Consider the following 25,866-nt stretch of genomic DNA (forward strand, 5'->3'; position numbering starts at 1 on the left):
CTCCTGCTTATTTTAACTCAAAAATATCATGAAAGTATTCTTCAAAAATAGAATTTTATATTTTTGCATAAGAGTATTAAATTTTATAACTATAATTGTTTCTTCACTGAGAGGTGTATCTTTTCTGTATTTAAAGTAATGCTTGATGGGGAAAGACTTGTACTTTTTTACCTTTGGAAAAAAATACATTTCTGATCATTTCTTTAGATAGTTTCTTTAAAATAGTATTATTGAGTTGAAGATTATAAACACTTTCATGGCTCTTGATACATATTATTAAAATGAACTCAAGAATTGGTAACAACTCTCACTCTTATCAGCAACACATGAGACAGGCCACTCACCACATTTTGGAAAACACTAGATATTATCAGTATTTTGGCAATTATTTTCAATGACAAAAATTAAAAGGTTTAACACTAAAGACTCCAGAGAAACCATTTATTAACATTTTTACCTTCTTCAGTTGATTTTTTTTCATTCTTTCAACAGGAAGAGGTTTGCCATCATGGAAGTTGGTAAGAATTACTGCAATGGCTGCAAGAGTTTTGCCCTTTAAAATGTTTTAAAAAGACAAATGGTCAGATTCTGAAATGGAGTTGACCAGAGAACATTCCACAACAATTTTAAAATCAATTAAGCAAATATCAAATAGCATTCAAAACCATAGAAGTGTACTGATTATCATATTAAACAATATACACATTAATGAAAAGTGTTTCATTAAGAAATACTTTCCCACACTGCTTCAATAGGAATTATTAAATGAATTTTTCTTATAAAATAGCAGTCCCCAACCGTTTTGGCACCAGGGACTGGTTTTTCCACGGACAGTGGATGGGGAGGATTTGAGAAGGGTGGACAGGAGGCAGAGCTCAGGCAAGTTTCCCTTGCAGCCCAGTTCCTAACATGCCATGAACTGCTATCATCCATGACCAGGCGGTTGGGGACCTGCTATAAAATACTATAAACGTCTCTGGGGAATGTCATTTTATTGAACAACTGCTGTTCTAAGATTTTACATTTAATCCTGAACTAATAACTTTATCATGAAATTCCAACCTCTGTTCATTATACAGCTCAAAGCTAATTTAAAATTATTAGTAAGTCCAGTATACACATGAGGTTAATCACTTTATTAAATTTCATTTAAAGATAACTACAACACTTAAAAGCTATAACTTATCTGTAAAGCATTAAGAATATAATACATCTTGCATGTTTTTAAATGAAAATGTGCAATTTTTTCATTATTTTCCATAGCTGAATTTATAATTAGCCACACAAAAATAAATCTCTGAGAATTTTAAAGCAGTGTAAAGCAGCAATTGTCAAAGTGTGGTCCACAGGCCCTAGGGGTCCCCAGAATCCTTTCAGGAGCTATGTGCAATCAAAACTATTTTCATAATACTTCTAAGACATTACTTGTGTCAACATCTGTAATAATGCCACAAAAAGCAATGCTGAACAGAACTTCTAGTGCCTTAGCATAAAAATGAGCAGCTGACACTATTTTCTAATAGTGGTTATTGTATTAACTGCCACATACAATAAAGAAAATTTTTTTAAATGCCAGTTTCACTTTAAGAATGCTAAAAACATTTTTGATGATGCAGTATACATTAATTTTATTAAATCTTGCCTCTTAAGTATACACCTTTTAAATATTCTGTATAATAGAGAGAAAGTACACATAAAATACTCCTGTTGATACCAAAATATGAGGGTTATCTAGGGAAAAATCACTGTGAGGCTGAGTTCAAGCTCAGCTAACTGCCACCACATATCATCACTTTTTCATGCATCACCATCTTTACTTTTACTTGAAAGACTAACTGACAACTGGTTATTTATGACAGAGTGGCAGAAATTTTCTTGAAATGAACAAAGTGAGGCTATTGTCTTCAAGGCAAACAACTGAAAGCATCTGTTAATGATAAAATTTAAGCTTTCAACCAAAAATCAGAAATGTTGGAAAACTTGTATCTAATATTATGGAGCACAGGAGCATCCCAAAATATAAGTGCCTAATAAGATCAGCAGTATTACCAATGAAAATAAATTTTTGATATAATGAAGTGCATCAACATCTGACAGATCTGTGTAACTCAGTGAACCAATATTTTCCAAAAAGGCAATGCCTGATGTTATAAAATCATGCACAGATAAAATATCCATTCAATGTGTAAGCCACACCAATGGATTTTAATGGAGCAGAGTTAAGCTCTACATCATAACTACTGATCTTAAATAAACTAATACTTGCATAATTTTGTTATTGTATCAAAGGAGAATATCTAGTTATCTAAAAAGGCTATTAAAACATCCCTCCCTTTTCCAACTACATACCTGTATAAGGATTTTCCTTATATACTTTAACCAAAACATGTATCACAACAGACTGAATAAAAAAGCAGATACAAGAATTCAGGTATAATCTGTTAGTTCAGACATGATAGATTTGCAAAACTAAATGTCAGTCATCTTATCAAAATTGCTTTTGTTTTGGAATACCTTTTATTTAAAAATATGCTATTCATGCTAACAAATAATAAGTTTATTAACTGTTATTTTAAAATTAATAATTAAAAGTTTTTGTTTATAATCTAATACTATAAATACTTGTAGATATATTAATAGATGTAACCCATAAAAACAAAAGCTCTTTGGGCTCCTCAATAATTTTTAAGTGTGTAAAGGTTACTGAGACCAAAGAGTACACAAATTGCTGGTATAAGAAATCATAAGTGTACATTGAATGCTCTGCATATCACATTTGTGACATAATTTTACATAACACTTTTGTCATTCCTTTTAAAAAAAACTGAGAAACACGTGTTTATATCATTATGCTATATCTTAACTGTACCTTAACTGAACAAAAAGAAAAAAGCTTACCAGTACTTTAAGTGAATAGAATAGGAAACACTGTGTTCTACACTGAAAGCGAAATCTAGTCCCTTACTGGCACCAACATATTCCTATCTCTATCTATTTTAAAATTACTTTTTGGAAAATTGTAATCACAAAATAAAATTTTACTAACTCAAGAAAAAAATAATTACCAAACCCATATCATCAGCTAAAATTCCTCCATGGACATTTTCTGGTCGATCCTTCTCAGAAAAATTTGTTATTGTATTATAGTATAAGTCATTTCGCTGCTCCCAGAATGGGGGAAGTTCTTTACTGTTTTCCCGAGAAACCATCCAAGCTAGAGCTTGTTTTTGATGTGGAAGCAATGGTGTTTCAATAGCCTGTAAATAAAAAGAATGTCAAAAATAGAGATACAATAAGCCTTCTTCCCACTCCCAAAATCTGGAAAACAGCCGATCCTGTGATAAAAATATATAGATTAACACCATATTTTTAAATTCCAAATAGCTTTAAGTCTCATAAATGCTAAATAGTTTAAATAGAGAATATTGGCTCAGTACCTCAGCTGGTTCCATTTCATGAGTTTTATCATCTTCCTTCAAATCTTCAAACAATTTGTCAAATTCTGTTTTAAGCTACAACAAATAGCAACAAGAAAGATTATGAAACAAATCAATTAAAATAATTACATTTAACTCAGAGTTGAAATCATTTAATTAACTACAAAAGCTGAATAATAGAAGGTACATAAATTGTTTGAGATACTACACTGCTCATTTAAGGCAAGATGAATAAGTGCTTTAGGTATATAAGATAACTGTGATACAGGCAGAAGAATACAAAGTAGAATTGTAAATCCTGGGTTTCAGTAACAGCTCTGTCACAAATAAACCTAAACATAACTTTGAGCAAGACATTTAACTTTTATGGCCCTGTATTTTATTCCTGTAAAATGACAGGAATGAACTAGATTTAGAGTGTGTCAAGATTCCTTATGTCATTGAAATTCAGTGATTCTATTAGATAATTGTATTCAAACATTTTAGTAGATTCTACCAGGTATATTTGACTTTTTTTAATCCAATAACTTTTTATTATTATTACTGGAAAAAAAAAAAAAACCTGCTGTGTGCTGTAAAGTATTAGGATAATTTCAATCTTATGCTAATTTAGTTAGTTCTTTAAACTGATCTAGTCAAATTTTATAGCAACACATACATGTTATAATTACTTTTGTAAATTAGCACATAAATAAATATACTGCCATATCCCAGAAGAAATCAGGGCAAGTCTAAAAAGTTAGGAGAAGTAATCTGGGGTTCACCTATTAGACATAAATCAAGCCCTTCTAACAATGAGCTGGAAAAATACAATAATTACAATTAAAATATAAAAATGCTGACATTGATGGGGAGAGACAAAAATTTTTTGATGTTAGTTGTAGATTGAACTGCATTATTTTATTTTATATCCCCCTCCCCATTTTTTTAAAACTAATTCAGCATAATAGTACCCTGGATTACAAATTAGACAAAGCAAGAATTAGAGTAATGCCAAAGAACTGGAATTAATTTTTTTAGCACTGCATCTGCAACCTTACTGAAAGAAGTTTCAAGTTTCAATTTTTTACAAAATATTTGCACATTCAAAAAAAAGAAATCAAACAATATAAAAACATCAAAACATTCTACAACATCCCATGCGCATACAGCAATGTGTTTTACTGTGCGTATGACTGTGACTCCATGAACATATTCCTTACCATTGCTTTCTTTTCACATAAATATTTGCAATATACATCCTTATTCTACGTTTCATAACTTAACAATATATCTGAAGATCCCTACGCCAGCACATACATATTTATCTTATTCTTTTAAACATCACTCTTCAACATTTAAAAATCACTTTTACATTACTAAATAAAAGAAAAGCACACCTGTTCAGTTGTCAGCTGTACTGCAGCATGAACTGGCATACTATAGCTTGGTCCAGCTCTTCCAGAGCCCCAACCACTTTCCAAACTGAATCCAACAGCTGTAATTTACAAAATGAAAATAAAATCACGAAATGAAAAAGACTACCTCTTAGTAAATAACTTTTAAAACTTGTAAAATAAGCTCCATTAAGATTTCTTTTACTATATTTAAAATTTTTTTAAAAGCTAAGTCCTGTCATTCAAATAACACTATTAAAATAATTCCACATTTGAACAAATACTTGACAAAGAAATAATTCTTTTTCATTCTTATTGATTGATTCTTATTGTCTATAATTTAATTTATCAAAGAGAATGTTTATAGTCAGGATTTCCAGATATGATCATTAGAAGAATTTAGGGGAAGGACTACAGGACTTCCTTGTACATTTCTGCACAGAAACGTGTATGTGTAACCTCCTATGAATCTATAGTTGTTTCAAAATAGAAAAAAATTCAGGGATTTTCTTTTAAAAACTCCAAAATAGTTATAACTTAGTCTTCAACGCAAATTAATTTAGCCAACCAAACCCAAAGTATTACTTAAGAGAATAAATGTTTACAATTCCTACATTCTTACAATATCAAAATAATAGGTTAAACCTTAAACTTACTTTTTGGTGCAGGACCCAATTTAAATCCATGTTTCTTCAACTGATCTAAAACCACTTTTCTATTTTCTTCTTTTCCCCAAAGAGTCATACACAGAGGCATGGTAAAACTGTTGTTTGCACCAAAAGGAACTACCCTATTGTATTTAAGAAGGCAAAAAAGTGGGAAATTAAAAGTGTCATTTTTTACTCCCATTAAGAATCTGACTATTAAATATTCTAAGCGTTGCATTCAAATTTTGCATGAAGTAAAATAGTTAAGAACAAGTTGGGCAGACTACAAAGACATAAAAATGATGGAATAGGATCAACATCAATCAGAAGAAAAGAGTGGTTTTTACCAACAGAACATTGGTAAGCAGAAGGAACTGAGAAGATGGAATAAGGCAGTGTTTAAATACAAGGATATTAATCAAGGTTGTAAAATACGTAAAACAGTAAGTTTAATTCAGAGGTTAGAGCTTTCATTAATAGAACCAGAGGGTAGCAACCCATTCCGAGAATGGGGAATGATTTGCAAGAACTATTTCTGATCCAAGATTTACCATAAGTTTCTTCTCAATATTTGAAAAACTTGATGAACTGAGAAAGAAGAAAAAAGTACACAAGTGAGAAGACATTGCTAAATCTTTATCTTTCAAACTCACCTTTTCATAGCCTAAACATTCCATAATAAATTGAGATCAAAAACACAAATGCCTAAAAGAAAAAAGGTAACTGAGAAGATTAGGCGTTTAAAAAACGAAGAGGTGCTAGAACTCGGAGTGAGTGTGCCTGAATAAAGCTACAGCTGCTACTCAGCAGCAGTCAACTGATATCATGTGGAAATGAGAGATCAGCATCACCAGATCTTCGTAAATAATTTTTATATTTAGGGAAAAAAATAACATGTATAAAATGTAGAATATCTAGATATTCAAATATTGGTGAAAATTTTTTAAACCTGTAAACACTTCGTAGGCAAAATGAAGCTCACTTACATCTGATGACAGGCTACCAGTTTTACAACCTCTGATTTAAACAAACACTTTTAAACTCCCAAATCTATGCACTAGAAGATTTGGAGACATGGTGTGAACTTCCTAACATTTAAACCAAAGTCTATTTTTCTCCAAGGTAATAATAATTCAATAGGAAAATGAGGGAATAGCTAGGGTAGTGGAAGTAGATGAGAAGATAATAAAACATTTGTTAAACATGTACTAAGGGTATAGTGATAAAAATTGTCACAGCAACTACACAGACTCTTAAGAAATTTAAAGGTCACTACAACTCAAAATTATTAAATATAAACTCTGAAGTATATTACCCTTCAATTTGTGCCAATTTGTTGTCCATAATATAGGCCAAAGCCGCTGCAAGATCTTTCTTTATATGGCCAACCTGATTTCCATTCACATTATTTACTTTAATTGCATTCTTATCATAGGGGTTATTGGGTTCTCGTTGTAATGCAACCATTTCATTATTATTAACCTAACAAAAATAATGAACAGATAATATTAGAAATAATAAACATGCAATAACAGTTTTCTTCATCATAACTTATCTGGGATTTCCATTCATTTTTTAATGCTTACTGAGTAACACTGCATAAGAAATGTGTATTTTCTTGGACTCATATTTCAATAGCAATATTAAAGAATATATTTTAATGGTTTTTATATTTTTCTAATTTACATTCATTGGGACATTAACAAATCCTTGATGTCTGAGAAATACAATAAAAATTAACAACGGATTCACACTAGCTAAATTTTTCAACATCAAAACTTCTGAAAACAAGTAATCTTTATTGAGTGCTGCCAAACATTGTTCTATATATGTACATTAGATAGACTGACTTGGTAGGTACTATTTATTATCCCCATTTTACAAATGAAGGCAGTAAAGCACAGAAAAGTTAAGGAACTTTCCAAGGTCATAAAACTAGTAAGTAGAAGAGCTAGGATTTGAATCTAGGCAGGCTAATTCCTAAGCCTGAATTCTTCGTACTCTTAAATGGGGGGAAAGGTATTAATCATACGTAAAAATAGAGCTGGGATAAAAAATATATATACAGACTTCAACTCGTGCTTTCTGATTGCATTTGATTAAAAATTACCTGAGGCTGAGGGTACCATTATTGAAAAAGGAAGAGAAAGACTTCAGAAAATTCTTTCCTTCATAAAAATAAGGGAAAAACTGGCAAAAATTGTCATAATCAACTTTTTCACAACTCTGAAAACTAACAGAAAGATTGCAGAAACAAGGAGTATTCATTCAAGAAAGACAGCTGAATATCTGTGCCCTAGTCCCATCCTCTGCTCTCAGCTACCTGATAGCCTTTAAAAATAACTTGCTGGGAATCTTGGTGCAGCCTAGCAGTAACCAGAATGCATAGTCGAGGAGAATTTTTCAAGATTTGTTCCCAAAAAACAATCATTATTTGACCTCTGAGCTCATGCAGTACAAAAACCCTTCTCCCTTGGGTGGGTGTTTGTTAAAAACAATTATATAGGCAGTGGGTAACAGCTGAGGCAAGGAAAAAGCTGGGGAATAATGTGTCCAAAGGGGCTTTGAAAAGCTCCAAAATACTCCTACGAACCTAAACGGCCATGTGTAGGTATATGGCTGTATGTATGCCCAAGGCTGTGCATATGTTCAGGAAATACCTGAGAAGGCCCTAAGCTCTCACCGCTGGCTGAACTTGAAGGTCTGAACAACCAGGAAGTGAAGGCTAAGGTAGAGTTGTCAGTTGCGTGGCTGTGTTAAAGGAGTGCCCCAAATGCACACAGATCCTCTCAGTAAAGACTGGGAGATTTACTGGTTCTAATGCAATCATTAGCTGACAGTACCCACACACAACAAAGAATAGATGTTACAGGGTTAATTCAGAGGTCACTAAACAAAAACAACAATTACCAAAAATCATCAACAAACAATCTTGGAGAGGAGGAAAAATCTGATTTCTAGAGTTGCTACATTCTTTAAAAGTCACATCTCAAAAACAAAAAAATGAAACACACAAAGAAACAAGGAAATATGGTTCACTCATAGGAAAAAAAATCTGTTCCTAAGGAAAAACAGATATGTGACCAACTAAAATTTTTTTTTAATTTTCATTTTAAATATCTTCAAAGACCTAGAGCAAACCATGTTTAAAGAACTAAAGGAAAGAATGAGAACTATGTCTCCAAAAACAGTAATTCTGAAGTCAAAAGTATAATAACTAAAGTTAAATATTCACTAAAGAGGCTCAACAGCAGGTATGAGTAGGCAGAAGTATAAACAAAGGTGAAGACAGGTCAACTGAAACTACAGGTATCCCCCACTTTTCTAAAGTTCGAGTTAAATACACTTCACTTTGACGCTAAGACCTACTTATTAGTACTCTACCTGTTTTCGCTAATTGAAAGGTTTCTGAAGAAAATAGCAGTTAGCATTCGTTTTGCAGCAAGCTATTATACAGGCAGTGTACACCCTGAGCAGCAAGAGTGGCACCACCAAGTTCCTTCCCCAGGAAATTACACTCGGCACCTCTGCATCACGCCACCAACCACATAGCTTTGAACTCTTATCTGTGAGCGTCTGTGAGACTATAAATTTTGGAAGGTTTTAACTTTTTTCTCCTGATTTAAAAGGACATGAAACATTAAAACTCTGTGTTGAGGAGAATACAATGTATGTAAAGATCTAATCTGGTAACAGTACCAAGGAGTAAAAAGAGGGGAATGGAGCTATCTACAAGCAAAGTTTTAGTACACTATTGAAACTAAGTTGGCACCAATTCAAACTAGTATCTTATAAATTAAGATGTTAATTTTAACTCCCCAGGGCAACTAAGAGAACAATGCAAAATATATAGATAAAAAGCCAACAGATAATTAAAATGTGCACTAGAAAATATCTATTTAACACACACACAAAAAGGCAAGAATGAAGGTCAACCCAAGGGCCACAGATTATATGATTCCATGTATATGAAAGGTCCCAGAATAGGCAAATCCATAGAAACAGGTAATAAATTAGTGAATGCCAGGAACTAAGGAAAGGGAGTAATGGGGAGTCATAACAACTAAGTACAGCGTTCTTTTCGGACAGTGGGGATAGTCCCACAACCCTGTAAATATCTAAAAACTAACTCAAGTGTACACTTTAAAATAATGAATTTTATGGTATTTAATTATCTCAGCTTTTTTAAGACATAGGAGAAGCTGCTTTAAACCTCTCCTAGCTATTTATCTACTCACTACAGCCTGACCAACCAGATTATCACGTACTCCTCTCCAGCCCTTTGGAGATATTCCGTGAGGCATATAGCTCTGTTCTCTCCCAGCCCACCTTCCTTACTGCCACTGTCTATAGCATCACCTTCTTTAAACCAGATTATGCAAATCCCAGAAACCATATAACCCCCCAAAAGTAGGGTAAACAACTAACATTTCTGAGCATTTCATCTCAAACAAGATAATTACATGACATTTATTATAATACATTATCATTTATTAAACTTAGGTAAGTGTTATTTACTACAGATGATTGCTAATACTAGAAGAATTAAAAACAGAATAAACACAAGCCAAAATGGAGACTATAAAAATAAAACCCATTATTCAAGAAAACAGAAAAAATACACAAAGGGGACTACCTCAAATTTAAAAGCTTTTGTATAGCTAAAGAAATCATCATCAAAATGAAAAGAGAAGCCACTTTATGGGGGAACATATTTGCCAAAGGTACATCTGATAAGGGTTTAATTTCCAAAATATATAAAGAACATATACAACTTAACACCAGGAAGACCCACAATCCAATTTAAAAATGGGCAAAAGACTTGAATAGACACTTCTCCAAAGAGTATATACAGATGGCCCATAAATGAAAAAAATGCTCAACATCACTACTCAGAAATGCAACTTAAAACCACAATGAGATACCAGCTCACACTTCTCAGAATGGCTACCATCAACAAATCAACAAACAAGTGCTGGTAAGGATGTGGAGAAAAGAGAACCCTAGTGCCCTGTTGGTGGGAATGCAGACTGGTGTAACCATTGTGGAAAACAGTATGGCATTTCCTCAAAAAATTAAAAATGGAACTGCCTCTTGACCCAGTGATCCCACTTCTAGGGATATAGCCTAACAATCCCAAAACATCAATTTGAAAGAATATATGAACCCTTATTTCATAGTAACATTATTTACCAACAGTCAAGATCTGGAAACAGGGCAAGTGCCCATCAGTAGATGAGCAGATAAAAAACTGTGGTACATTTAAACAATGGAATACTACGCACAAGTTTTAAAAAAAAAAGAAGGAACTTGTACCCTTTGCAACAGCATGGATGGACCTGGAGACTATTGTACTAAGTGAAATTCAGGGGGGATAGAAACTATTGATGTCTTGATTGAGATGGTGATTATCAGGCACATGCATTTCTCAAACACTTGGAATCATATACTTAAATGTAATGTAACTCTTGGAATCAAATACTTACATAAGATGTAAATCACATCTCAATAAAACTGAAAAATGGTTTAATATAATAAGTATACAAAGATAAATACCTCAATTTTTATTACAATAGTTTTTCATAATAGTGACAAACTCCAAAATGTCCATCATAAGGAAATAAAAAATACAATACAGATTTGTATTGATATGAAAAGATAGTCCTATATTTTACTAAGAGAAAAACGATGATAACTATAATAGGCATAACATTATCTCATTTTTATTTATATATAATATGGTGTCAATTCACATGCATATGTTCACAGAGTAAAGTGTAGAAGGCAAAATAAAGGGAGTAAAAGTTATGGTTCTGAGATGCAGACATTAGAAATACTTAATGCTTTTTCTTTAGCCATTTAAAAATAATAAACATGTATTACTTATAAGTTAAATAATACATACTTTAAAAAATTAAAAAATAAGTGATTACTTTTAATTAGCCTACATCTTTATTAGCTTGCCAGAATCATAGAATTATCTTAAGATCAAAAAATAGTGATTGTTCTAAGATCAATAACAACCATAATGTAATATTTCACAATGGTTTAAAGTAATTTAGAAAATAATATAAGTTTTAGGGAAAACAGTACAAATCAGAAATAGGAAGGCTCAGATATGGATAAAAGAAGTAAAGAACTAGTGAATATGAAATAAAAAGTCAATAGATTTCAGAAGAAAAATTAGAAAAGAAAAAGTATGCCAAAATTAAAGACTAAAGTACAGAAAACACAAAAGTGAACAGACCTTGTGAAAAACATGGTAAGGGCCATAAACGATACAAAGTCAAAAAGTGAAAAAATATGATAAAAAGGATTTCAGAGGAGTTAATAGGCAAAAATATACAGCATACATATATGCAGAGGATCTAATACAGGGAAAGTTGAATGGAGCTCCTGAAGAAAAACAAGCTTTGGAACAAAGCAAACATTTAAAACTACCATAATTTTTTAAATTGTCTGAAATAGAAGAAAATGATCTTATGAAACAGCACTAAGACATATACCTTAATAAAACTATTGGACTTTCAAGATAAGAAAAAATATCTCTTACTTAGCCAGGCAAAAAAAATTTCAATTCAGTTAAATGGAAAAAAATCATTTTGGCATCAGCATTCTTATCAGCAACTTTTTACACAACATCAAGATATCATGGAGAGAAAATATGGGTCAAAGATTTTTTTATATTCAGTCATACATCACAAGTATAAACATCACAAGTTTATAATCAAGCATAAACATCACTATTATGAGCATACAAAAACTCAGAGACTATTCTTCCTTCTTAAGGAATCTCCTAGACAACACATTTCCAATCACAAAGTGATCTTAGAAGCTCCAATATAAGAAAATAGGGGTGAATGAAAGTCAAGACAAATCCAGATCATGGAATTCTTTCCAGAGGCACCTCAACCAAAAAATGATTTGAGGACTTTCAAAATAAGAATTATGAGGGAATAAAAAACTAACAAATCTAAACTTTCCATAGAACAGATATAGTTTCTTCAACAAACCAATGACATGAAACAAAGATCGGGGGCGGGGACGTGACTTATGATACATAACCAAAGATAATATACAAATTTTGTTTTGATTCTGATTTGAAAAACTGAACTATAAAAATAATTTTTAAACATCAAGAAATCTAATTATGGATTAGTTATTAGATGTAATCAAAAATTCTTATAATTTTTAAAAGTGATATAGTTAGGATCTTTAGTATAAAAGGACAAATGAAAAAAAGGGATCGAGCAAATGTGCAAAACAACTTGTTCAGAAACTGCTCAATCTGAATCATAGGTATATGGAGTTTATTGTATTACTGTAGTTTTATGCATGTTGAAAAATTTTCAAAATCATTAAAAAAATAAAAGCAGAAGTATATCATTCAGATAATAGACAGTCTAGACAACCATAACAAAGACAACTACTGACCTATCTCTGTCAGTCTCTGTCTCTCTCCCTCTCTCCTCACATACACTGTACATATACAGATACACAATGGAGAGAATGGAAATAAGATACAGGAAAAAAAAAATTGGGAGACAAAGAGTCTTACTACAAAAAGAATAAAGGACCTAATAATAGACAATTCCCTTATCTAGTTAGTAAAAGTTGATCTTTCTAAATTAAAAATATTAGTGTAGAAATGTGCTGAGGGACAGAAGAGGAAAAAGCAATGGACTGACTTGGAAGTCATTTTGCAAATGTGCTTTTTGAGAAAATCATTTAACCCTCTTGAGCTTCAGTTCTTCTGTTACAGAAAGGGGATAAGAGATGCCCTATATACCTGAGAGTCACTGTAGCGTTCAAATGAGACCATACAGGAAAGTGTTTTGCATATTGTAAGTATGATATAAATGTAAAAAAATATTAGTCATTAGATATTTATCTCTTGTCCAAATATATTTCAATTACTTAAAGAAAAATTAAATGCACAGATCACCTTCTAATTTTTATTTTCTAGATCATTAATATCACAAACACATCGCATTTTAACTCAAAATCTAATGTTATACTCACTACTCCTGTGTAATAGCGTAGTCCAACTACATGACCTCTCACAGTTCCAAATAAAACTGAATCTAGCTCCTCATCACTAGTTAGGAAATCATCTGGAGGGATAACATCTTGGAATTCAAAACGGGGAAAGAAAGTTGGATAGGAGAGGCGTGGAAAATTTCCATGGACTCCGCCATACTGGACAGTCTGCAAGTACTTCCAAACAGGATCTCTTTAAAAAAAAAAAAAAAAAAGAGGCAGAGGAAAGACAATTTAGCCAAGTTATTGCTCAAAGACCATAATATATTTATAGGCCAACTGTTGTCCCACACTTTATTTCTACAAATCAAATCTGATGTGGCAACTGCTGTGTAAGATTAAGAGTATTTACTCTAATTAAAGTAGAATTGGAGTGGGGGAGGTTTCCAGGAACCTATCTATTCAGTAATGCCTCTTCTACCTAGGAGTATTCAAAATGAAAACCGCAATAAACATTCAAAAATCTCTCACCTATCGACCATCTATTTAAATTGAAATGTGATGTCTGTAACTTTAATTATATGCCAAAATTTCAATGGAGATTGAGCTAGAAGAGACTTGCAAATATAATTATTATATGTGAAGAAGTTTTATCTCTACAGATAATACATCCAGCATCCATTACTTTAATTCGTTCTAAATCTTTATTTTATTCAGGTACCCAAGCCATGGAATCATGGGAGACTGACCTAAAGCCTCCCACTCCCGCTGGCTTAAGGGTAACCTCAATCACCTTATGGATAACTGTTTCAGGAACGCGCAAGTAAACCAATTTGGTTACTGAAAAGGGGAAAGTGAGCGCTGGGGGGCTTGCGCGTTTTCCTTGTAGGTGTCGCGTACCTCTTTTGGCTTCTCTGCAAATACATATTCGCACGTCTGTGCATGCACACACTGCTCTACTTAGGATCAAGGACTGTTTTACTCGGCCTTTTATTCTGAGCACAGTGCCTAAAGCACAGTTATCTAATGGTTGTTTTGCTGAATAAAGCACGGGTCGCGATCCCAGACAAGGAGTGCAGCTTTGAACCTCAGGCAGCCCCAGGCCGTTCCGACCCTCCACGGTCCTTGACAGAAATTTCTCCCAAGGCCGTGGCAAGAGACTCGCCTGCGGAGCTTCCCCTCGCCAACCAACAGTATACATTTATTTCTACCACGGATATATAAGCCACCAGCAAAACGAGTACATGCTGCAAAAATCGCACGGAAAACGCACAAGGAACGCAGGGAAGGTCAGGTTCATTTGGGGACACCACCAGGCCATTATCCCCCTGCGCCCCACCCCTTCCACCCCTTTCACCTCTTGAACATCCAGGACATAGCTCTGGGTGCGTGATGAGAGTAACGTTTGGGCGCCCGGGATCGTTCTCCAGCCGCCTAGATACGCCTCCTTCCAGGGCCTGCAGCCGACAACCCGGGAGCACTTCCAAAGCGCCAGAGGAAGAACGCACGACCGTAAGCTAAGACGCGGCGAGTCTAATTAGACGTCGACGCCGTCTCCTTCTAGCTACCGTCTGAGGAACCGGCGACGCTTTGTGACTGGCACTGAAACGCCCAATCACGAACCAACCATAAACCAATCAGGCTACGAAAGGGAGGGCAACACCGCCCCGTGCAGCAATTTAAAGACTGTGGGCGGTGTCCCAGCTGCGGGCTGGTTTCATCCGGGTTCTTCCCCGACCCCTGAGGCGTAGGCGCGGGAAAGTCAGGCATTTCTCCCTAGCAGCCCGAGTGCTGTGTCCGGGTACCCGCGATTTGTTTGATTCCCTGCCTCAAACAGGGAAACTACCCTCCTTTCGGCCGTTTTCCCCAAAGCGCTAAGCCTCAGCCCCATTCTTCAGGCCCCGCTTCATCCTGTCTCTAATTTTCTTCTCATCAGATGTTACCTGTAACAGGGTCTTCCACTGCATAAAATCCGCGATTTACGAACGGTGGAGGAACCAGCGAAATAATTTCATTTCCTGTGGTTGCTTTCAAAACATTTTAAACCCCGCAGGCTACTCTGAGACACATTGAGTTCCGAAGAGCTTCATTGGGATTTAGACTTTTGGAGTACCTCCTCCATCTCTCTTTTTTTTTTCTTTTATTTTTTAAGGAAAATTTACATTTCTATTAAAGGAAAGCCATAGAATACATTAACAGCACAACTGATTTGGCGATCGCTGAAAGTGGGGAACACACGACCAGCTTCCGCAGAGGCTCGAAGCAGCCCTGGCTAAGAGGGAGGAAGTTTCTTTTTCCCGGGAAACTGTAGGGGGCGCTGCGGAGCGCGCTGGGGCCGGCATCCCGGAGTCTGGGACTCAGAACTACTGTATTGGCTTTGGCTGGGTATCCCTGATTCAGCAGGCCTTTTAACTGGTACAGTAGCAGCACGAGGTTTGGCATCTGGTGGCGGCGTTGATCTGCTCTAGGGCTGAGGTTAACTGTTACAAGAGAATTGCAGGAACAAAGAGGAAATGTATTTGTGAATGTGATCAGTACTGACACTTGTCCTTCATAGAGTGATTCATTTTACACTTCCCTCAGCAGAGTCTGAGAAGACTATGAAACTGTTTTTCAAAAGGCATTTGTTCATTATCTTAAATCATTATGATCTGTAAACATGAACCACCAACAGAATGAGGAATCAATTTTGCAGCAATTTATTACTTCATTTTATCAAATAGAAGGAAGATGACATTGGCATTTCAAGTTATTTTAATTATTTTACTTTCTTTTAGAAATATTATGAGGCAAACGGCAATATAGTTCAATTTTTGATGTGCCAGATCCTAATAAGTTCTTGAAAAACATGCCAGAAAATGCCCATATTGAGAATGATTTTTGTGTGTAAAATTAATGAGGAAGCCATGCTCGTTAGACTGAAAGATAAAATTCCAAATGTGAAAATACAAGATCTGAGACTTGTGTGTAATGACTCTCCATCATAAAAGAATCCAGATTGAATGATGTAAGATGTTTCTAGTTAAAGTCAACATTTTTGTCAACCTTCGTCACTATTTTATATCTCAGATCTAGCTGTTGAACTTAAACACTTTTTCACTTAATCATTCTTTTTCATTTTAAAAATGAATGCAGTTTGTACTAGCTTGATTAAAATGTTACAACAGAACTATCACACTAGATAATGTATTCTGAAAAATGAACAATTGTAACTTAAAAGAAGAAAGGGAACTATAGGGTGGCGTATGTGTGTGGGACTGATGCATAAGGAGGAAAGTGGCACCACGAGGATGGTGAGGAAGCTAATGGCTAGATTACATAGAAATATATGGTCTCTGGCAGAGTATGTATTTCATTTTTAATGCAATAGGAAGCCATTGAATGTTTTAAGCAGAATGACAACCTGAATTAAGCTTTTAAAAAGTCTCTATGATGGCTCTATGGAGAGTGGATTACAGGGAACAAGAACAAACACAGAAAGACTGTATAGTTGATAATTAGGAGACAGTTGTGTCCAGGTAAGAGGTGATGGTGGATTGGAATGGCAAGATAATGAAATTAAAAGAACCAGTGGGGTTTTCTGATGGATTTCAATGTGGGTGCTGACAGTGGAGAAAAAATAAAATATTCTTCAAGCCACCCACCTCTGAGTCCCAAACACTTTTCCCATTCTCCCCCATTATATGCAAGTTAATCCAGTCACTTCCCAGTTTGATATTGTGAGCATGAAGTCAAAGAATGGTATGTATGGCTCTTAATAATCTGTTCCATACTTCCCATTCCTGTCACTTCCCAACCCACAATGACTATAATGGCCTTCACTAACTTCTCTAAAAATTATGACTATTTCTTTATGTAACCATAAGGCCATTTTCACACCCAACAAAATTAAATCTACGCTTGGTGTCTTCTAATAACTAGCTCATAATCAAATTTTCACGGTTTTCTCAAAAAAAAAAATTATTTTACAGTTTGTTAACAAAATAGAATCTTGAAGCCCTTGGCAAAAAAATGAAAACAAAAAAAGCAAAAAACTTTTAAGAATTTGAATTTCCAAGTCTGCCTTCAATATCAAAGCCTTCGAGTTTATGTCATAATTAATAGATTCTAGAAAAATATATGATGCTGTAAGAGCTTGTTTGTTTGTTTGTTTCCTTCATTCAAAAGGACATGAGACAAAGCTCAATGAAGGAGGAGAATTTTCAACAGAGTTAATCTCAAGTGGATCTTCAGGAAAGGGCCTGGAATGCCAAGAATTTGAGCCAGGTGCCACAAAGGAGGGAGGACAGACAGCGTAACAAAGTTTCTAGATATCCCATAAGAAAAGGAAGCTATACCTTGTTTTTCATAGATTCGCCTCAAAATTCTGCAAATTTTAGAAAGAGAGCCTCAGAGACCAGAAATGTGACAGGGCAGTAAAGGAGTAAAGGCTAATGAGGTGATTGTTAAGGAATCCAAGGGTAGCCTTTCAAAATTCTAAGTCCCCAGTGAGTCTCCAACACTGTGAAGGCTGGAGGCTTTCAATAGTTCATGGTTCTAGTAAGCAGAAGCAAGAGGCTGGTTCCTCAAAAATGAACTGAAGCCCCCTAAAGTGTAATAAAAAGGAGACTGAATTTGAAACCTGAATATAATTGACTTTAAGACTTAAAAGGACTGAAGTACAGTACCTGGAAGTGGCTATATTAAGTTACCTCCCATTAGGCAAACTGAAGGTTTAAGACAAATTATGTTCAATTAATATAAAGTTCTATCTTTGCAGATAGAATCACTGCTTGAAATTAATATGTGCTGTATATCACATACATCGCAATAAATTCAGAACTAGATATTTATAGCAGATACCTCTAGCTGGCTGAATTAGGGAATTTTCATTCTTATTGCTTATATGCATGTAAAATATTCTCTATATTGAACATGTCATAAATTTTGCTAGAAAATAATAAAATATATAAATTGTAGTAAAGAAATTATGAAGTTTTTCAACTTTGTTCTTAATTAACTTTAGACTTACAGAAAAGTTGCAAAAGTTGTGCAAAAAGTTCCTTCATTTTTTACCCCATTTATTTTAACACCACTCATAATCACAGTACAATCATCAAAATCAGGAAATTGACATTGGTATAATATTATTTCTGAACCATTTTTTTAAAAATAATCAAGATAGGAAAAACAAATGGGACTTCCGGCCAAGATGGAGGCTTAGACGGACACGCTAGGTCTCCCTCTACAACTATAGTGGAATACAACTACTTCAAAACAAAGGATAACTAGAAATTCCAGAAAATAAAGCTACACGGAAGCCCAACATATGAAGTTATAAACCAGCGGTGCCATTTGGGCAGGTAAGAGTTAAAGAAGGCAAAGCTGCTTGCGGAGCGGCGGGGCGGGGCGGCGAAAAATCCTGGAGGCTTTCAAGCCCCTGGCGTGCGCGACTCCAATCAAGCCCCTGGCCTGCGCGACTCCTGCGCGACTCCTGCGCGACTCCGGCGCTGGGGAGAAGCCGCAGCATCGCCTTGAACAGTGAGGCCCAGGGGGGCGGGAGGACGGATCCCGGTCTCCTAGCTGAATAACTGTGTGAATCCATCTTGGACCCCCGCCCCCACAGAAAGCACCACAGGGCTGCGAAATAGGTCGCGCGCCTGCCGGTCGCTGATTTGTGACGCGTACGCAGGCACTGCCCCCTGCTCCCGACAGCCAGCCCAGGAAAACAAAACGCATCTGTCAAAATGAGGCAGGCAACTTTAGAAATACCGGTAACACAACTCACCAGACAGCAGATAGAGAACCTGACAGATGAACAGATAAGAAACCTGTCAGAGGCTCAGTTCTGGGCCATTGTTAGCAGGTGGCTTACAGAATTCACAAAAGAGCAGGAAAAAGATATGAAAGAAGCGAAAAACTTTCATAACGAAAGGAACAAAACCACATATGAGACAGATGGTGAGGAATCCAGAGTCCATTTCAACAAACTGGAATATGGAGAAGAAACTAGCAGTCAACCAATGCAGCGAGAGGAAATGGCAAGCAACAATGAGAGGATCAGAAACCTCTGGGACAGCTATAAAAGGCCCAACATAAGAATCATTGGTTTGCCAGAGAATGAGGAAGATGAACTAGAACTTGAAAAATTGAGTGAAAATATAATAAAGGAGAACTTCCCAGACTTGGGGAAGGGAATAGACTTGCAGGTCCAAGAAGCAAGGAGAGTTCCCAAGAGACTGGACCCAGGGAGAACCACTCCAAGACACATTATAATCAAAATGTCAAAAATTAAAGATAAAGAGAGAATCTTAAAAGCAGCAAGAGAGAAGAAAAGAATTATGTACAAAGGGGTCCCAATTAGACTATCAGCTGACTTCTCAAGGGAAACCCTACAGACAAGAAGGAACTGGCAAGAAATATTCAAAGTAATGAAAATCCAAAACCTACAACCACGAATACTCTATCCAGCGAAACTGTCATTCAGAATAGAAGGACAGAGAAAGTGTTTCCAGGACAAAATAAAACTGAAAGAGTTCATTAGATCCAAACCACTGTTATATGAGAAGTTAAAGGGACTGGTTTAAAAAACAGAAGCTAGGGAGATGAAACAAAGGCAAACGAAACAGGCAATGAGAGTGGAAAAGGAACTGTGGGTAAGGGAAATATAGTGGGGGGAGGTCAACAGGGAGGGGGAGTGGGGAGAGGGAGGGAGATGATATAGGAATTGGAGATCATGGTAGGAGGGAATGGAATAGACGGAGAGAGGTTGGGAGGAACTGTAAGCACAACTAATGGACATAATCTAAAAGGGGGGGACAACTGGAGGGAGGGGGCCACCGGGTGGAGGGGAGCAGAGGGAAGGGAAAGTGGCACAAATGTAATATTTTAATCAATAAAACACATTAAATCTTAAAAAAAAAAAAAAAAAAAAATTTCAAAAAAAAAAAAAAACAAATGTGCTGGAAAACAGGGAATAAAGTATGATGAAATTTAAAAAAAAAAAAAAAAAAAAAAAAAAAAATAATCAAGATAAGGCAAAGGAAATGACAGAAAATAAAATCTTTTGACTTAGTTATTTACAATTGAATTTTCTTGCACGTAACCAGGACCCTTAAATATTAGCCACAGCTGATAGGGCAGAGGAAGTAATGTAAAATAAATGCCAAATAAGAGTCTTATTAAACATAATGACTATTAAGTGCCTGGTTAGACATAAGTAATCAATAAACGCTCTTTTTATCACTCCTATTATTGTAATAAAGTTATCATCTAATGAGTTCTCCAGTACTTAACAAGGAGTATAGTAGATTGAGACTGACTTCCTGGTGCTCATCAGCAGGGTTGTTACAGAAACAGGGGTGTCTAAAAACAAACCCAGAGTTTGCGGCTGGGGGATGGGGAAAGGGAAGCAGCTTTTAAGACACATTTGCATGCCTAGGGCTAGTTGCTAGTGTCTTTGTTACGCAAAATGGCTTTGATACTTCCAAGGTCCAAGAAGATAAGAGGAGTCTTGAACTGTGGGATGGTACAGAAGGAGCCTACAGAGCCTGCGTAGGGTTCTGTGAATGGTCAGAACATGTTGCAACACCCACTGCATCAGAGGACACAGTCAGGGATATATAAGCAGCTGCGGACATTTTAGCTGGGTCTCACGCTCTCTCTGACTCGCTCTGTCTCACGCTCTCTCTGGCTCCCTTTCTCGTGCTCTCCTTCTCTGTTTCTCGATCCCTTGCTCTTGCTCATGCCCCTCCATGCAGCTTGGTGAAGGGGCCATCTCCATGAGGTTTGAAGAAGCTAGGTTCTCCATGCAGTTTTGAGAGGGCTCTCCAGGCTGCTTTAAGAGGCTCTTGCCATGCGGTTTACAAGGCAGTTTACAAGGAGGCTGAGAATCCAGGCGGTTCTGCATTGAGAGCTGGAGGGCACCACAGCACAGAAAGGACCTCCCCAATCAGATTGAATGATTGGCAGCTGCTGGTAAAGCTGAACTCTGTCTAGGAAGTAGGGAAACGATGTTTCCAAATTTCCTAAGACTGGCCAGGTCTGGGAGGGGGAGGCAGAATTATGTGTTTATGGGTATTTTAAAGAACATAAGACTCAACAGAAGAAATCTGTAAATAATCTAAATCTATTTAACTGTTAAATAAACAGTTCTTTTTTTTTTTCTTTTCACTAAACTCTAGTACTGAGAGTTGTAATTCTGGGGGCAGGCAATCGGGCCCCTAACTAAACGGCCTGTGGGTTCTGTTTCAATCGGAGCAGCCCAGAGGTTCTGTTACAGGGTTATCCTCCATTCCAGAATAACACTGTTTCCAAAGCCAGTCATTTTCTGAGGCACACACCCTTGAAACGGACTGAACTGTTTCATCAACAACCATGAGACACTTGGAGCCCAACTCCCACTCTGGGAAATATCTGGTATTCCAGATTACACAGGCTTTTCCCAGAAGATAACTGTTTTCTCCTGTTTCTGGCCTTGGCACACGGAGTGCTCCTACACGGCAGAAGACAAGAGTTACTGATGTACCAGGCCTGCCTGGGATCTGCCCCCTCCTTTGCTTCCTGCCTAGGATACTTTTCCCAGATTCAGGAAAGTGCCACTCTAGACCATGGAATTATTTAGAGTTCTTGACATGGCCATAGCCAAAGTTTTTTTTTTATTTTAATAAACATGCAAGGACTGGTAAATATTTTTCTGCCTCCTTTATGGCTAGAAAAGTAAAAAGCCAAAACTTCAACTCTAAAGAAACTTTGGATATTACCAAACACACATTTTTTGTGTGCGGGAATCTATATTATATTAGCAAATCAATTTTTAGTCATTATCACAATTCACCAAACTAATGCATCGTACAACGAGAGGCGGATTTAACAGCAGGTGCGCTGACTTCTAAAGGTTCCCACAAAACCCCAACTTTACACTTTTTTCTAATGACACCAAGTTTGGTTTCATTCCTGCTGCATAAAATATGGTTAACATGTATTTTTATTTTCCCTGTCTCTTTTTTTTTAAGGGACCCAATATTTTCTTCTGCGCCTGGGACCTCAACCAACCTTAATCCGCTTCTGCCTACAACTATATCTATGCTAACCCTAAATTAAGGTTTAACTTGCCATTTCAAATAATCCTTTAGAAAGTTTTTAAAAACTGCAAAAGTGAAACATATTTCTCAAAGTTGAAGAAAAAAGCATTCAAATAAAGTTTTAGAGGAAATTTATCTTGTTCTAATAGAATTAAAACTATCAAGAGACTCAAGTTCATACACAGATGAAAGTTTTCAGGTCAGAGTATATTAATATCCTGTTTAAATTGCTAATTTTGTAACATTTATAAATAAAATTTCCATTTCTCAAATATTTTTTTGTTGGGGTACCCCTGGGAAAGTATCAAGACTTGTAGCCCCACACAGGCCAGGCGAAGGAAACGAAGCCTGTAAGACCTGACTGGAAAACCAGGAAAGCTGGGTGCATATATGCCTCGATGCTATAGCCAGTGGGTCCCAGTGGGAATCGGGCCATGAGAAAATGCTTTTTGTCCTTTGAAGCTTGCCCTGCTCTTTTACCTCGCTTGACCACTTTACCATACCAGTAGCAGAGGGTTTAACTTTAACTCAAAATGAACTCACCCTCCCTATTTTATGACCACCTGAAGTCTATGTTCAACACACCCTGACCTGAGGGAGATCTCAACTGTTGCTTCAATTGTTATCCCTGAACAATATCTTTTCTGTAATCAGCACTGCTTAACATTGGTTGATGAGCTTTACTTGCACACTATATGCCCTTAAGCTTCCTGCACTCAATAGAAGACCTTGGAGGAAGGCAATTGAGGCATTTGTCTCTCAGACATTTGCCAGCCTTCTCTCCCTTAGCACAAGCTGCCTGGGAAGTCTTCATTTCATCCACGACACCAAGGGATCTCTGTGGGTCGGAGGTCCCCAATATTTTTTGGTAAGGTGTTGGGTCAAAGAAAAATAAGGTATGATATACCCTGAGATGAACTTCAAAGCATTGATGACCTAGGTTAGCACACTAAAGTCAACACAGCTGGCAGTAAATATTCAGAAAATGGAGCTCATTTGGAAACAATCAATAGTGGGATACATTATAAATTTGTGAAAAAGAAATAATTCAAAGGATAAGACATTCTTACCCATAAATTTAATTTTTATTTTTTATGATTTTAAAACAGGTTTAATTGAATTTGTTTTTCTGGTAAAAAATTACGTTGTGTCCATAGCTGGAGCCTGGGTCCTCTGCACAGAAACCCTGGTGTGGACCTTTTCAAGGTTGTCAGTGAATTCCTGATAGGGAGACTTGGTAAACAGTCTCTTTCCAGAGGTCAGGGATGAGAGCTATAGGTCTTAAAGATGGCATCAAAGATGATCTTGGAAAAATTGCCCAGGGTGGCAGTGGAGCCCCTGGTCAAGGTGTAGCAATCATTGATACTAGCCATCAGAAGAGCTTCTTGGGCACAGGGGCTGAGATGATGCCAGTGCCTCTGGGGATGGGAATGAGGCGCACCAGCATAGAGCAACAGTGGCCAGTCACCTTGCAAGGGATGGTGTAGGACTTGCTGATCTTGCTCCCTCCATAGCCTCATACACAGGGACAATAGAGAGCTTGACCAGGATGACTGGCCCCATAGATGGCAATGGCTACTTCCTTTGAGCACTTAACGCCCAAATCAACATGTCCATTGTAGTCTCCAACGGTGACAAATGTCTTGGACTGCATTCTCTGCCCAACACAGGTCTGCTTTTGCATAGACATAATTTTTAAAACTTCATTCTTGAGATATGCCCCCAAGAAGAAGTCAAAGATCTCAGATCTCTTGATGGGCAGGGAGAAGAGATAGACTCTAGGGACTAGATCTTCATGTTCCTGACCAGGCAGCCCAGCTTGGTGATAGGCATCCACTCCTTGTCTCCACGAGCTTTGCACGGCCTCAGTCCCAACCTCAATCTGGGCCACGACCTCAGCCCAGAATGCCACAAATCCTCCATTGAATCCACTGTAGCCTCCCATTCCAGGGGCCTCAGGGACCTCTGGGTCCTCCCGGCCCTCCCGCAGCACTTGGCATGACCTGCCATTTGGTGTTTCGTTGGAAAAGACACTAATATATTTTTTAAGGTTTTATTTATTTTTAGAGAGAAGAAAAGGGAGGGAGAAAGTGAGGGAGAGAAACATCTGTGTTAGAGAGAAACATCAAAGAGTTGCCTCGTGTACATGCCGCTACTTGGGACTGAGCCCACATCAGGCATGTGTCCTGACTGGAACCAGCAACCCCTTGCTTTGTGGGATGAGCCACACCAGCCAGATAAAATGCTAGTATTTTTTAAAAGAATAAGGAATACAGCTGTCTAGTTTTCTAAGAGGGGCTCATTCAGGTTCTCGTAAGAGAAAAATCACCATACACTTGTTTAGAAATTACTGTTTATATAAAAGAAAATTGGATTTAGGAAAGAAGTAGCAATAATTGTCACATACATTAAAAAATTTTTTTACTATGTTCCAAAGAGAATAATTCTTAATCTTTTCTCAAGAACACCTTTGTTATTGAAAATTTGTCTAAAACTTAATTAGCTTATTCAAATTTTTAACCGAGTTTCTAATTAGCACAAACTTGAAATTTTATATTTTGAAAAATTTTAAAAGCTTTGTTAAACTACCTTGTCCCATGTGGTTCAGTTGGTTGGGTATTGTCCCGGAAAGCAAAGTGTTACTGGTTTGATTCCCAGTCAGGGCACATACCTGGGGGTATGGGTTTGATCTCTGGTTGGGGCACGTGTGAGAGGCAATGAATCAGTGGTTCTCTTTTACATTGGTGTTTCTCTCCCTCTTTCTCCCTCCCTTCCCTCTATTAAAAAATAAATAAATAAAATCTTTTTAAAAAGCTTTGTTAAATCTATACATCTTAATTGAAGGAATATGTTTAATTTTTTATACTGAAAATAGGTGAATAAGTATTATTACCTTTGCCAGGGGTCTCTGGCCTCAGGTTGGAATTACAGAGGTGTATGTGCCAAACAGTATATATATGCATACAAACAAAAATTAATAGTACATGGCCATTAAGTAAATATAAAAATGAGTAATATGCGGTCTCTCAATATACAAAAGAAAATAACACATGTCATGCATGGTTTATACAGCAGTAAAGTATAGAAAAAGATATAAATCACTAAACTGCAAGGTAAATTAACAGAGTGGGTAAGAGAGATAAAAGTATTGTGTTCTGGGTGTTAGAGATAAAGAAGCAAGCGAGTGACTCTCAAACGAGTAGGAGATAATAGATGAATCCTAGAAAAGAGGCAAGGAAAAGACATTCCACAGCTCCTCACACATATCTCTGGGATCAAAAGGAGGAAGATTGTTGTCACCAAACACAGAGAAATGGGAAGATGAAGCTAGATAACTTTGCAAATAAATTGGAGATAGACCTAT

General features: G+C 36.4%; 1 protein-coding gene across 4 annotated transcripts in view; it reads right to left on the reverse strand.

Annotated features, from left to right (window-relative positions):
* HLTF (helicase like transcription factor) overlaps nt 1-14,997 on the reverse strand; it is a 47,058-nt gene extending 32,061 nt beyond the window's left edge. For all 4 annotated transcript variants that reach the window (XM_090275702.1, XM_090275692.1, XM_090275697.1 and 1 more), the window contains exons 1-8: nt 14,798-14,997; nt 13,483-13,693; nt 6,776-6,942; nt 5,470-5,603; nt 4,817-4,914; nt 3,438-3,512; nt 3,066-3,257; nt 458-553 (exon numbers count right to left, since the gene is read on the reverse strand). In XM_090275702.1, the coding sequence (XP_090131828.1) occupies nt 458-553; nt 3,066-3,257; nt 3,438-3,512; nt 4,817-4,914; nt 5,470-5,603; nt 6,776-6,942; nt 13,483-13,693; nt 14,798-14,817 (993 nt within the window). In that variant the 5' untranslated portion in view covers nt 14,818-14,997. The remainder of the gene's footprint in view (nt 1-457; nt 554-3,065; nt 3,258-3,437; nt 3,513-4,816; nt 4,915-5,469; nt 5,604-6,775; nt 6,943-13,482; nt 13,694-14,797) is intronic.
* Between the last annotated feature and the right edge of the window lie 10,869 nt (nt 14,998-25,866).

Source organism: Furipterus horrens, unplaced genomic scaffold (genome assembly GCF_987537825.1).
Source record: "Furipterus horrens unplaced genomic scaffold, mFurHor1.1.pri manual_scaffold_1, whole genome shotgun sequence".
Taxonomy (NCBI): Eukaryota; Metazoa; Chordata; class Mammalia; order Chiroptera; family Furipteridae; genus Furipterus; species Furipterus horrens.